The sequence below is a fragment of the Tursiops truncatus genome, chromosome 10 (assembly GCF_011762595.2).
Source record: "Tursiops truncatus isolate mTurTru1 chromosome 10, mTurTru1.mat.Y, whole genome shotgun sequence".
In the NCBI taxonomy this organism is placed as follows: domain Eukaryota; kingdom Metazoa; phylum Chordata; class Mammalia; order Artiodactyla; family Delphinidae; genus Tursiops; species Tursiops truncatus.
The window spans coordinates 20,534,490-20,547,739 of record NC_047043.1 but is presented as its reverse complement, the minus strand read 5'-3'; the positions used below and the strand labels follow the sequence as shown (position 1 = coordinate 20,547,739).

At 39.3% G+C, this 13,250-nt stretch overlaps 2 protein-coding genes across 2 annotated transcripts; one reads left to right on the top strand and one right to left on the bottom strand.

Annotated features, from left to right (window-relative positions):
- Window positions 1-605: 605 nt before the first annotated feature.
- Window positions 606-1,322, bottom strand: LOC101321546 (histone H2B type 1-A). The gene has a single exon (XM_004326488.2). The coding sequence runs from the start codon at window positions 1,253-1,255 to the stop codon at window positions 872-874; it is 384 nt and encodes a 127-aa protein (XP_004326536.1). The 5' UTR covers window positions 1,256-1,322; the 3' UTR covers window positions 606-871.
- Window positions 1,323-1,539: 217 nt separating this feature from the next.
- On the top strand, window positions 1,540-2,106 carry LOC101321822 (histone H2A type 1-A). Its single transcript, XM_004326489.2, has one exon. It carries the CDS (start codon window positions 1,571-1,573, stop codon window positions 1,952-1,954), a length of 384 nt encoding a protein of 127 aa, XP_004326537.1. The 5' UTR covers window positions 1,540-1,570; the 3' UTR covers window positions 1,955-2,106.
- Window positions 2,107-13,250: the final 11,144 nt, after the last annotated feature.

The following is a 13,250-nucleotide window of genomic DNA, read 5'->3' as shown; positions in this document are numbered from 1 at the left end:
CCTACCACTACTTTGACCTGAGTGAACACTTGGAACTGTGACCAGCATGAGGGTGTAATGCCAGGGTCGGGAGAAGAGCAGTGAGACTGCAGGGCCTTGGAGCCTGGGCTCTGATCCATGATTGTTACCACTGATGTTTAATGCTTATCTGCTGAGTGGAGTCCAGGTAGTTCAGTAATACAGGACACCAACACCTATTTAAATGATTCATCATACAAAACACCCACAAATGATCACACCGTTATTTATAGAAAAAACCAAAAAAGGAGTTTGAGTTACTGTTTTCTAGTCAATTGTGGTTAGCCAGATTGCTGGCTTCCGGTGAGACAGAGAGCAATATTCCCCCATCCCAGATCAACGTGTCCTGGACAACGTAGGTCACCAGGGCAAAAGGACCCCAAGTTGAGGACCTCAAACCACTCGAGCTTTGAAACAACTTCGCTGGCCTACAGAATCCAAACTTTTCAGATACAGAAGTAGAAAAAAACCAGGATAATGTACTTTACAAGATCTCTCCACACCTTCAGGCCCTTTATAGAATTTTCAGTCATTTATAGAGACAAATGCGTCTTTTATACTTTACAGCTCCTTCACTCTAAGAACACTTTCTGTATGTATTAACCATAAACTTTCCTGTAAAAAGCATTCTGAAGAATTTCTTTTGATGCAGTTGATTTCTGAAGACCGTTGGAGCCTCATGGGGGCTTCTATACAATAGAAAGTCAGTCACTAAATTACAAACGGCAGCTAAGTAGTAAAGTTTATAACGTAAGTATCCTACTTACGTTGAGTCCACAGCTCTTTCAGAAACATGACTGGCTCTGAAAAGAGCCTTTGGGTTGTAACTGGAGCCTGCTTACACTTTGCAAGTTTACAGGGAGGTAGTGTACTTCGCTACAGCCTTCGTGCCCTCGGACACAGCGTGCTTAGCCAGCTCTCCTGGCAGCAACAGGCGCACGGCCGTTTGAATCTCCCTGGACGTAATAGTCGATCGCTTATTGTAGTGAGCCAAGCGGGAGGCCTCGTTTGCAATACGCTCGAAAACATCAGCAACGAAGGAATTCATAATACTCATGGCTTTCGATGAGATACCGGTGTCTGGGTGTACTTGCTTCAACACTTTGTAGATATAAATCGAATAACTCTCTTTCCTGCATCTCTTATGCTTTCTTTCTTCTTTCCTTTGAGTCTTTGTTATGGCTTTCTTAAATCCTTTCTTAGAAACAGCAATACTTCTTGAAGCCTGATCTGGCATAGCTAATGTTAAGCTCTATACCGTTAACAGTTCTAACAGCTCCCACCAACGCCAAGGAAACGAAGACAGACGCTAGGCGGAAAGGGTGGTATTTATAGGGGCAGCACTCAAGTGACGTGTGGAGAGGCCAGTATCTGATTGGATATCTGGGACTCTCGTGTATGTAAATGAGGTGATTCCCGTGAGCATTTCTGATTGGATAGATGGCCATCAGCCAATCAGAAAGCAAAGCACACCCTACCGTCAGACTATAAATGTGCCCAGTCGTAGGTGTTACAGATCACCGTATTGGCGTCGCGGTTTCTTGTTAAAGATATGTGTGGGCGTGGTAAACAAGGTGGTAAAGCCCACGGTAAAGGTAAATCTCGCTCATCCAGAGCAGGCTTGCAGTTTCCGGTTGGTCGGATCTATCGTCTGCTCTGCAAGGGTAACTATGCCGAGCGCCTTGCGGCTGGTTTGCCTGTGTATTTGGCAGCGGTGTTAGAGTCCATAACGGCTCAAATCTTGGAGTTGGCGGGCAATGTCTGCTGTGACAAGAAGACGCGCATTATCCCGTGCCACTTGCAGCTAGCAGTCCGTAATGATGAGGAGCTCAACAATTTGCTGGGTGGTGTGACTATCACTCAGGGTGGCGTTTTGACGAACATCCACGCCGTGCTGCTGCCCAGGAAGACCGAGAGCCACCATCACAAAGTGTAGGGCAAGTAATCCAAGTGGAGGTTACCGTTGAGCAATCTAAACGTCTGGTGAAGGAAGATACCAAAGGCTCTTTTCAGAGCCACTTAAATGATCATTGAGGGCTGTGCCTGGGCTGTCTGGGTCTGTAATTGTGACGTATTCCAAAAGTAGGCAGCCGGAAAGATCCGTTAATCGTAACTTTATCATGTTGATTCTAGCACGTGAGGTTCTTTGCAGCTTTTTTTTTTATTACTGAAGGGCAAGTTCATGGGCCTTCAAGATGCCTATCGGGTGAGAGAAAAAGAGCAAAGCTTCAGCATTCTAATACCCTTTTAAGGCTCATTTTGATAAGTATTCGCGATGCCTGTGGTTTAACACGTGCTTAGAAAATGTTTCTTAAATGTAATGTCCATCAAAAACCTAAGTGGCACATGTGGGGGAGGGATACTAGTGTCTCACTAGAGGTAGGAATGTGACATGGTATACCATAATTGGAATTATTAGGGAGTTTTTGTCAGATCTTTCAAATGGTTTCATTTGATCTGTATTATAAACACCAAGAAAAATTGGAAAGCAAATGAACAGGTAGGCTGTCATAAAGTTACAGAAAATTCAGCAGTTTGCCTTATCTCAAGGAGAAAGTGTCGCTGGTTACTCTTTTAAAGTCATTGTTAGACACGTGAGAGCTAAACACATAAGACATACAGAAGCAGGCACGAAGTATAGAGTTCTGTAAGAAATTAAAAGATGAAAGTAAACTACGTAATATGTTGAGCAATCGAGTTACGAAAAAGCCAACCATGTTTTGAATTAATGTACATAGATAAGGCATGTGATTAAGAAGGGCACAGAAGGACGGGAAAATTTCGAAAACTGAAAGGAAATTGTACAGATATATTGAACAAAATTAGATTATGTTTAGAACATGGCACTAAAAACTAAAATGTGAAAATTTAAAATCTGAGAATGCTGATGTAAGTGATTGACTAAATGAGGGATATGTGAAAAATCTTCTAAACAGAAGAATTTCCAATCATTTATATAGATGTTCCCCCATCAAGCAGCTGGAACTTAACTCCCCAGACTTACCAAAGTGGAGTATGGAAAGGCAGGGGAAAACAGGAGTAACTTTACAGTAGAGAAAACGGGCAAACACTACCGCAAATGATCAGTGTTAAGATCATCAGTGATAAACCACGTGGTTTGCATGTGCCATTAATATGATGTGTTGAGAAGGGCAATTCACTTCTCTGGTCTTCCTCCCAGCAACACATAATCTCAGTCTAAACATGAGAAAAACGTCAGACAAATACAAGTTAGGAACATTCTAAAGAATATGAGTCCTCAAAATTATCAAGTTCATCGAAAACAAGGAAATTCTGAGAAACTGTCAGCCCAGAGCAGTTAAGGAGACATTACAAGAAAATGTCAAGTACAACATGACACGGGTTTAATCAGCATATTCCTTATAGTCGGATTCCATATTCAAGGTTCTTCCACATCCACATATTCAACCACAGACTGTATAGCACTGTAGTATTTACTATTGAAAAGTATCTGCGTATAAGTATACGCGCACAGTTCAAACCCCGAGTTGTTCAAGAGTCAACTGTATTTTGGATTGGATCCTGGAACAGACAAAGAGCATTAGGGAAAATCTAATGAAACCCAAAGTTTAGAGTTTAATTCACAGTAAAGTACCAGTGTTATTTCCTAGGTTGTGACAAATGCATAAATGTTGACAACAGAGGAAATGGTGAGGTATATGGGAACTACTTTTACAACTTTTATGTAAATCTAAAATTGTTCCAAGTTAGAAAGCTTATTGAAAAAAAAAAACACATTTTTTTTAAATCAAAGAGTCCCAAATCCATAACAAATGAAATCTCAATAGACTATCGCTCATAAACTGAAAGTGTGAGTGGCTCTGAAAAGAGCCTCTGGTTTCAGATGTTGGTGTCCTAAAAAATGCTCTCTTGTAGCTGTTGTACTTGGTGACGAGGCATAGTGCCTTGCACACAGCGTGCTTGGCTGGTTCCCCAGTCATCAACAGGCATTAGTTCTCTGGAATTCCCTGTAGAGCAGGGGTCCCCAAGCCCTGGACCGTGGACCGGTACGGGTCATGGCCTGTTAGGAACCGGGCCACACAGCAGGAGGCGAGTGGCGGGCAAGCAAGCGAAGCTTCATCTGTATTTACAGCTGCTCCCCATCACTCGCATTACCGCCTGAGCTCCGCCTCCTGTCAGATCAGCAGTGTCGTTAGATTCTCATAGGAGCATGCACCGTACTCTGAACTACGCATTCGAGAGATCTAGATTGCGCACTCCTTATGGGAATCTAATGCCTGATGATCTGAGGAGGAGCTGAGGCGGTGATGCCAGCGCTGGGGAACGGCTGCAAATACAGATCATCATTAGCAGAGAGGTTTCACTGCACAGAGACCATAATAAGTCAATTGCTTGCAGACTCATATCAAAACCCTATCAGTGAGTGACAAGTGAAAACAAGCTCAGGGCTCCCACTGATTCTGCATTATGGTGGGTTGTATAATTATTTCATTATATATTTCAATGTAATAATAGAAATAAAGTGCACGATAAAGGTAACGCACTTGAATCATCCTGAAACCACCCCTCCCCCCACCACCGTCCATGGAAAAATTGTCTTCCTTGAAACCGGTCCCTGGTGCCAAAAAGGTTGGGGACCGCTGCTGTAGAGGATAGTAAAGAGTCTGTTGTAATGAGCCAAGTAGGTTGACTCACCGGTGATGTACTCAAAGGTCACAAACGAGTTCAGTATTCACATGGCTTCCATAGAGATGCGAGGGTTGGGGCAAACCGCGGCACTGTCTGTGACATCTCTGGTGCTTCTTGCCTTTCTTTTCATCTTGAGGATAGCTTCTTGGAGCCTTTCTTGGACATGACAGTAAACTTAGAGAAAGACTGGGAGATAGGAGACACAGCCATTATCTACCTTGAGAAAAGAAGGATGGCAGGCTGTGAAGCCACAGAGCTTATTTATATACTGTGTATTCAAATGAGGTATTGAATAAACAATTTCTGATTGGAATAAAAGCAAGAGGCAAACGAATGCAAATAAGATATCTCAGGTCAACTCTGATTGCATAGTACTCCTACTGGCATCAACCACTCAGAAAGCAGAAGGCTATCATGTGGGGTCTTGCTCAAGGGCATTTGAACCCGGGGGCCCCTACAGCTGCTCAGTTTTGTAGATTTCAGCCTCAGCTTGTTTTGAGAGAGACCGCCTTCCTTAACCCAAGTTTAAATTTCCAAAGAAATGGATCTGGCCCAGTGTGAATCGCATGTCCACTCACTGTCCATCAACAGTAGTCAGAAGAGAATGATCCTGAAAACAATGCATCAGAATTGACACATTGTTAGGATTATTTGTTCTCAGTTTCCCTGATGCTGAATAGTATTTGCTTATACTTGCCTGTTTTAAAAACCCTGTCCTGTGGTCAAACATGGTTCTTATCTACTACCTGAGCAAGTGAAGGTGACTCACTGCTATTCAAGTTATTAGCCTGATTGAATTTCCATGTTTTTAATAGTGAGGTGAGGCATCATTTCATGTTTGGTGGTATCTTTTTGACGTTTTTCTTCCTCCTGGTTTTAAAGACTACCATAATGTGAGTACTTTTTGTCAAATGGTGTAAGTTGCCTTTTGTACTTTTCAGAATCAACCTATGCGTTCTCTTTCTTCATATGCATTTCTTAATCCTTTTCCCATTGTAATGAAATCCTATTTGAGTTAAACTAAAAGCTTATACAGAATAAAATATTTGTAAACAACGTGAATACGTGTTTAGGGTGACATGTGCCTTGACTTTTTCAAACCTTTTGTGTATGTCTTATAAAACTTTATAATTTTCCTTAGAGCTTTTACACATATTTCATGGAGTTTATATCCAGGTGCCCTTCTTTTTATTTTAGGGGCATCTTGTTGTTGTTGTTAGCTTATACCTTTATTTCTTAAAATAATTTTTCACCCGCTGAAAGGAAACAGAGCACCTTGAAAGACAGGCTGATTTCAGGCCTGTGGCAGGAAATTAAGAGGAGTCTGGGACATCTTGCTGCTGGAAAGCAAGGAAGCTATCAAGAACTAATGGGTCAGGTCAGGAAGACACAAGAACCAGCAGGGGTAAGATACTGGTAAAGGAATGAAAGGAAAGAAAGGAAAAAGGGAGAGAGGGGGCAAATATGGCAAAATCTTGATCATTGTTTAATCTGGGTGACGTGTATGTGGGATTCATTTTAATATTCTTTCTTGTATTTGAATTTTTTCATTATAAAATAAACATTTACATTGTTTGCATTAAAGAAGGCCTAAATATTTAGGCCTTCTTTAATGCAAAGCAACACATATGTGTTATCAATAAAATTAAGTAACACAGATGGGTAAAATAAAAAGCATTGATAATTCTATCACTCAGATAATTACTGTACTACTAATTTGTTGTGATGCTTTCTCAATATTCTTCACTACATATGCAAATTTTTTAAAACTAATTTCGTCTTCAATTTCTCATATCATCTATGGCCTAGAAGCACCACTTTTATACTATTGCCCTGCTTTCTAATCCATTAGGACTTTGCACAATTACCAAGTACAGTCTGGGCTCCTTGACATTAAAGGTCTTCCAACGTTCTTTCCAGAATTCTTTCTACTACCTTGTCTCCATAAACCCCCCTAGGCTCTAACCACTCTGGATCTCCTACATTTGAATTCGTATTGGTTTCTGTATAAATGTCATAATTTATCATCTGAACGAGCACTCAAGACCTTTAAAATAATATATTTGGGGATTTCAAAGTTTAAGACTCCTGATACAACTAGCAACTTGTCCCAGCACAGAGCCTAATTTCTGTCAAAAGGCCAAGCTGTTACATAAGCATTGAGCCGAGATCCATGAAAAGAAATTAAGAGACTGCATCTCAGCCTGTAAGGGATGTCTTGAAAACTAAAAAGAAAGTGAGAATCTGCCTCCACAAGTCACAGTGCTTCTGCAATCTTCGTTTCTGCTGGTGGTGTTAGAAGAAGAAATAACATGCCTGTTTTGCTGAATACAGGGAGTGTGAGGTCGCCCAAAGGTCCTAGGCATCACACTCTTTCAGAATTGGGAATTTTGGTTCCAGGAATAAGCTTGTCCCTTGTTCAGCTATGCTGCATTCACTGCACTTCTGCAACTTTGAGAGGGTATAGTTTTGGTCTGAATAAATGTAATTCCAATGTTGTTTCTAAACTTAAACAGTCTTGTATGTCAATTTTTTTTTTTAATATCTGTATTGGACTATAATTGCTTTACAGTGGTGTGTTAGTTTCTGCTTTAAAACAAAGTGAATCAGCTATACGTATACATATATCCCCATATCTCCTCCCTTTTGCATCTCCCTCCAACCCTCCCTATCCCACCCCTCTAGGTGGTCACAAAGCACCGAGCTTATCTCCCTGTGCTATGCGGATTCTTCCCACTAGCTATCTGTTTCACATTTGGTAGTGTAGATAAGTCTATGCCACTCTCTCATTTCGTCCCAGCTTACCGTTCCCCCTCACCGTGTCCTCAAGTCCATTCTCTATGTCTGTGTCTTTATTCCTGTCTTGTCCCTAGGTACTTCATAACCTTTTTTTTTTTTTTTAAGATTCCATATATATGTGTTAGCATACAGTATTTGTTTTTCTCTTTCTGACTTACTTCACTCTGTATGACAAGACTCTAGGTCCATCCACCTCACTACAAATAACTCAATTTCATTTCTTTTTATGGCTGAGTAATATTCTATTTTATATATGTTCCACATCACCTTTATCCATTCATCTGTTGATGGATACTTAGGTTGCGTCCATGTCCTCGCTACTGTAAACAGAGCTGCAATGAACACTCTGGTACATGACTCTTTTTGAATTATGGTTTTCTCAGGGTATATACCCAGTAGTGGGATTGCTGGGTCATATGGTAGTTCTATTTTTACTTTCTTAAGGAACCTCCATACTGTTCTCCATAGTGGCTGTATCAATTTACATTCCCATCAACAGTGCAAGAGGGTTCCCTTTTCTCCACAGCCTCTCCAGCATTTATTGTTTGTAGATTTTTTGATGATGGCCATTCTGACTGGTGTGAGGTGATATCTCACTGTAGTTTAGATTTGCATTTCTCTAATGATTAGTGATATTGAACATTCTTTCATGTGTTTGCTGGCAATCTGTATATCTTCTTTGGATAAATGTCTATTTAGGCCTTCTGCCCATTTTTGGATTGGGTTGGGGTTTTTTTGGTATTGAGCTGCATGAGCCGCTTGTAAATTTTGGAGATGAATCCTTTGTCAGTTGCTTCATTTGCACATATTTTCTACCATTCTGAGGGTTGTCTTTTCATCTTGTTTATAGTTTCCTTTGCTGTGCAAAAGCTTTTAAGTTTCATTAGGTTCCATTTGTTTTTGTTTTTATTTCCATTTCTCTAGGAGGTGGGTCAAAAAGGATCTTGCTATGATTTATGTCATAGAGTGTTCTGCCTATGTTTTCTTCTAAGAGTTTGATAGTGTCTGGCCTTACACTTAGGTCTTTAATTCACTTTGAGTTTATTTTTGTGTATGGTGTTAGGGAGTGTTCTAATTTCATTCTTTTACATGTGGCTGTCCAGTTCGCCCAGCACCACTTATTGAAGAGGCTGTCTTTTCTCCATTATATATTCTTGCCTCCTTTATCAAAGATAAGGTGACCATATGTGCATGGGTTTATCTCTGGGCTTTCTATCCTGTTCCATTAATCTGTATTTCTGTTCTTGTGCCAGTACCATACTGTCTTGATTACTGTAGCTTTGTAATATAGTCTGAAGTCAGGGAGTCTGATTCCTCCAGCTCCGTTTTTCTTTCTCAAGATTGCTTTGGCTATTCAGGGCCTTTTGTGTTTCCATACAAATTGTGAAATTTTTTGTTCTAGTTCTGTGAAAAATGCCATTGGTAGTTTGATAGGGATTGCATTGAATCTGTAGATTGCTTTGGGTAGTATAGTCATTTTCACAGTGTTGAGTCTTCCAATCCAAGAACATGGTATATCTCTCCATCTGTTTGTATCATCTTTAATTTCTTTCATCTGTGTCTTATAGTTTTCTGCATACAGGTCTTTTGTCTCCTTTGGTAGGTTCATTCCTAGGTATTTTATTCTTTTTGTTGCAGTGGTAAATGGGAATGTTTCCTTAATTTCTCTTTCAGATTTTTCATCATTAATGTATAGGAATGCAAGAGATTTCTGTGCATTAATTTTGGATCCTGCAGCTTTACCAAATTTGTTGATTAGCTCTAGTAGTTTTCTGGTAGAGTCCTTAGGATTCTCTATGTATATTATCATGTCATCTGCAAACAGTGATAGCTTTACTTCTTTTCCAATTTGAATTCCTTTTATTTCTTTTTCTTCTCTGATTGCTGTTGCTAAAACTTCCAGAACTATGTTCAATAATATTGGTGAGAGTGGGCAACCTCGTCTTGTTCCTGATCTTAGAGGAAATGGTTTCAGTTTTTCACCATTGAGAACGATGTTGGCTGTGGGTTTGTCATATATGGCCTTTATTATGTTGAGGTTAAGTTCCCTCTATGCCTGTTTTCTGGAGACTTTATCATAAATGGGTGTTGATTTTGTCGAAATCTTTTTTCTGCAACTACTGAGATGATCACATGGTTTTTCTCCTTCAATTTGTTAATTTGGTTTATCACTTTGATTGATTTGCATATATTGAAGAATCCTTGCATTCCTGGGATAAACCCCATTTGATCATGGGGTATGATCCTTTTAATGTGCTGCTGGATTCTGTTTGCTAGTCTTTTGTTGAGGATTTTTGCATCTATGTTTATCAGTGATATTGGCCTGTAGTTTTCTTTCTTTGTGACATCTCTGTCTGGTTTTGGTATCAGGGTGATGTGGTCTTGCAGAATGCGTTTGGGGGTGTTCCTCCCTCTGCTATATTTTGAAGAGTTTGAGAAGGATAGGTGTCAGCTCTTCTCTAAATGTTTGATAGAATTCGCCTGTGAAGCCATCTGGTCCTGGGCTTTTGTTTGTTGGAAGATTTTTAATCACAGTCTCAATTTCAGTGCTTGCGATTGGTCTGTTTATATTTTCTGTTTCTTCTTGGTTTAGTCTCAGAAGTTTGTGCTTTTCTAAGAATTTGTCCATTTCTTCCAGGTTGTCCATTTTACTGGCATATGGTTGCTTGTAGTAATCTCTCATGATCCTTTGTATTTCTGCAGTCTCAGTTGTCACTTCTCCGTCTTCACTTCTAATTCTATTGATTTGAGTCTTCTCCCTTTTTTCTTGATTAGTCTGGCTAATGGTTTATCAACGTTTTTTATCTTCTCAAAGAACCAGCTTTTAGTTTTATTGATCTTTGCTGTTGTTTCCTTCATGTCTTTTTCATTTATTTCTGATCTGATCTTTATGATTTCTTTCCTTCTGCTAACTTTGGAGTTTTTTTGTTCTTCTTTCTCTAATTGTTTTAGGTGTAATGTTAGGTTGTTTATTTGAGATGTTTCTTGTTTCTTGAGGTAGGATTGTATTGCTATAAATTTCCCTCTTAAAACTGTGTCTGCTGCATCTCATACATTTTGGGTCATTGTGTTTTCCTTGTTATTTGTTTCTAAGTATTTTTTGATTTCCTCTTTGATTTCTTTAGTGATCTCTTGGTATTAAGTATTGTTTAGCCTCCATGTGCTTGTACTTTTTACAGATTTTTTACTGTAATTGATATCTAGTCTCATAGTGTTGTGGTCGGAAAAGATACTTGATACAATTTCAATTTCCTTAAATTTACCAAGGCTTGATTTGTGACCCAAGATATGGTCTATCCTGGAGAATGTTCCATGAGCACTTGAAAAGAAAGTGTATTCTGGTGTTTTGGTTGGAATGTCCTATAAATATCAATTAAGTCCATCTTGTTTAATGTATCATTTAAAGCTTGTATTTCCTTATTTATTTTCATTTTGGATGATCTGTCCATTGGTGAAAGTGGGGTGTTAGAGTCCCCTACTATGATTGTGTTACTGTTGGTTTCTCCTTTTATGGTGTTAGCATTTGCCTTATGTATTGAGGTGCTCCTATGTTGGGTGCATAAATATTTATAATTGTTATATCTTCTTCATGGATTGATCTCTTGATCACTATGTAGTGTCTTTCTTTGTCTCTTTATTTTAAAGTCTATTTTGTCTGATACGAGAATTGCTACTCCATGTTTCTCATGATTTTCATTTGCATGGAATGTCTTTTTCCATCCCCTCACTTTCAGTCTATATGTGTCCCTAGGTCTGAACTGGTTCTCTTGTAGACAGCATTTATACAGGTCTTGTTTTTGTATCCATTCAGCCAGTCTATATCTTTTGGTTGGAGTATTTAATCCATTTACATTTAAGGTAATTATTGATATGTGTGTTCCTATTACCATTTTCTTAATTGTGTTGGGTTTGTTATTGTAGGTCTTTTCCTTCCTTTTTGTTTCCTGCCTAGAGAAGTTCCTTTAGCAAATGCTGTAAAGCTGGTTTGGTGGTGCTGAATTGTCTTAGCTTTTGCTTGTCTGTTAAGGTTTGAATTTCTCCATCAAATCTGAATGAGATCCTTGCTGGGTAGAGTAGTCTTTCTTGTAGGTTTTTCCCTTTCATCACTTTAAATATGTCCTGCCACTCCCTTCTGGCTTTCAGTTTCTGCTGAAAGATCAGCTGTTAATCTTATGGGGATTCCCTCGTATGTTATTTGTTGTTTTTCCCTTGCTGCTTTTAATATTTTTTCTTTGTGTTTAATTTTTGATAATTGGATTAATATGTGTCTTGGCATGTTTCTCCTTGGATTTATCTTGTATGGGACACACTGCGCTTCCTGGACTTGATTAACTATTTCCTTTCCCATATTAGGGACGTTTTCAACTATAATCTCTTCAAATATTTTCTCAGTCCCTTTCTTTTTCTCTTCCTCTGGGATCCCTATAATTCGAATGTTGGGGCGTTTAATGTTGTCCCAGAGGTCTCTGAGACTGTCCTCAATTCTTTTCTATCTTTTTTCTTTATTCTGCTCTGTGGTAGTTATTTTCACTATTTTATCTTCCAGGTATCTTATCCTCAGTTATTCTGCCTCAGTTATTCTACTATTGATTCCTTCTAGAGAATTTTTAATTTCATTTATTGTGTTGTTCACCATTGTTTGCTTTTTAGTTCTTCTAGGTCCTTGTTAAAAGTTTCTTGTATTTTCTTCGTTCTATTTCCAAGATTTTGGGTCATCTTTAGCATCATTACTCTGAATTCTTTTTTAGGTAGACTGCCTATTTCCTCTTCATTTGTTTGATCAGGTGGGTTTTTACTTTGCTCCTTCATCTGCTGTGCATTCCTCTGTCTTCTCATTTTGTTTAACTTATTGTCTTTGGGGTCTCCTTTACACAGGCTGCAGGTTCGTACTTTCCGTTGTTTTTGGTGTCTGCCCCCAGTGGGTAAGGTTGGTTCAGTGGGTTGTGTAGGTTTCCTGGTGGAGCGGACTGGTGCCTGTGTTCTGGTCGATGAGGCTGGATCTTGTATTTCTGGTGGGCAGGACCACGTCTGGTTGTGTGTTTTGGGGTGTCTGTGAACTTATTATAATTTTAAGCAGCCTCTCTACTAATGGATGGGGTTGTGTTCCTTTCTTGCTAGTTGTTTGGCATAGGGTATCCAGCACTGTAGCTTGCTGGTCATTGAGTGGAGCTGGGTCTTATCGTTGAGATGGAGATCTCTGGGAGAGCTTTCACTGTTTGATATTACATGGGGCCGGGAGGTCTCTGGTGGACCAGTATCCTGAACTCGGCTGTCTCACCTCAGAGGCACAGGCCTGACACCCAGCTGGAGCACCAAGACTCTGTCAGCCACACGGCTCAGAAGAAAAGGGAGAAAACAAGAAAGAAAGAAGGAAAGAAAAAAAGAAAGAAAGAAAGAAAGAAAATCAAGTTATTAAAATAAAAAATTATTAAAAATAAAATTTTTAAATAAAAAAAGAAAGAAGAGAGCAACCAAATCAAAAAACAAATCCACCTATGATAACAAGTGCTAAAAACTATACAAAAAAATAATAATAACCAAAAAAAAAATACACGGACTGACAGAACCCTAGGACAAATGGTAAAAGCAAAGCTATACAGACAAATTCACACACAGTAGCATACAGATACACACTCACAAAAAGGGAAAAAAGAAAAAAAAATATATATATCATTGCTCCCAAAGTCCGCCTCAATTTGGGGATGATTCGTTGTCTATTCAGGTATTCCACAGATGCAGGTACATCAGGTTGATTGTGGAGA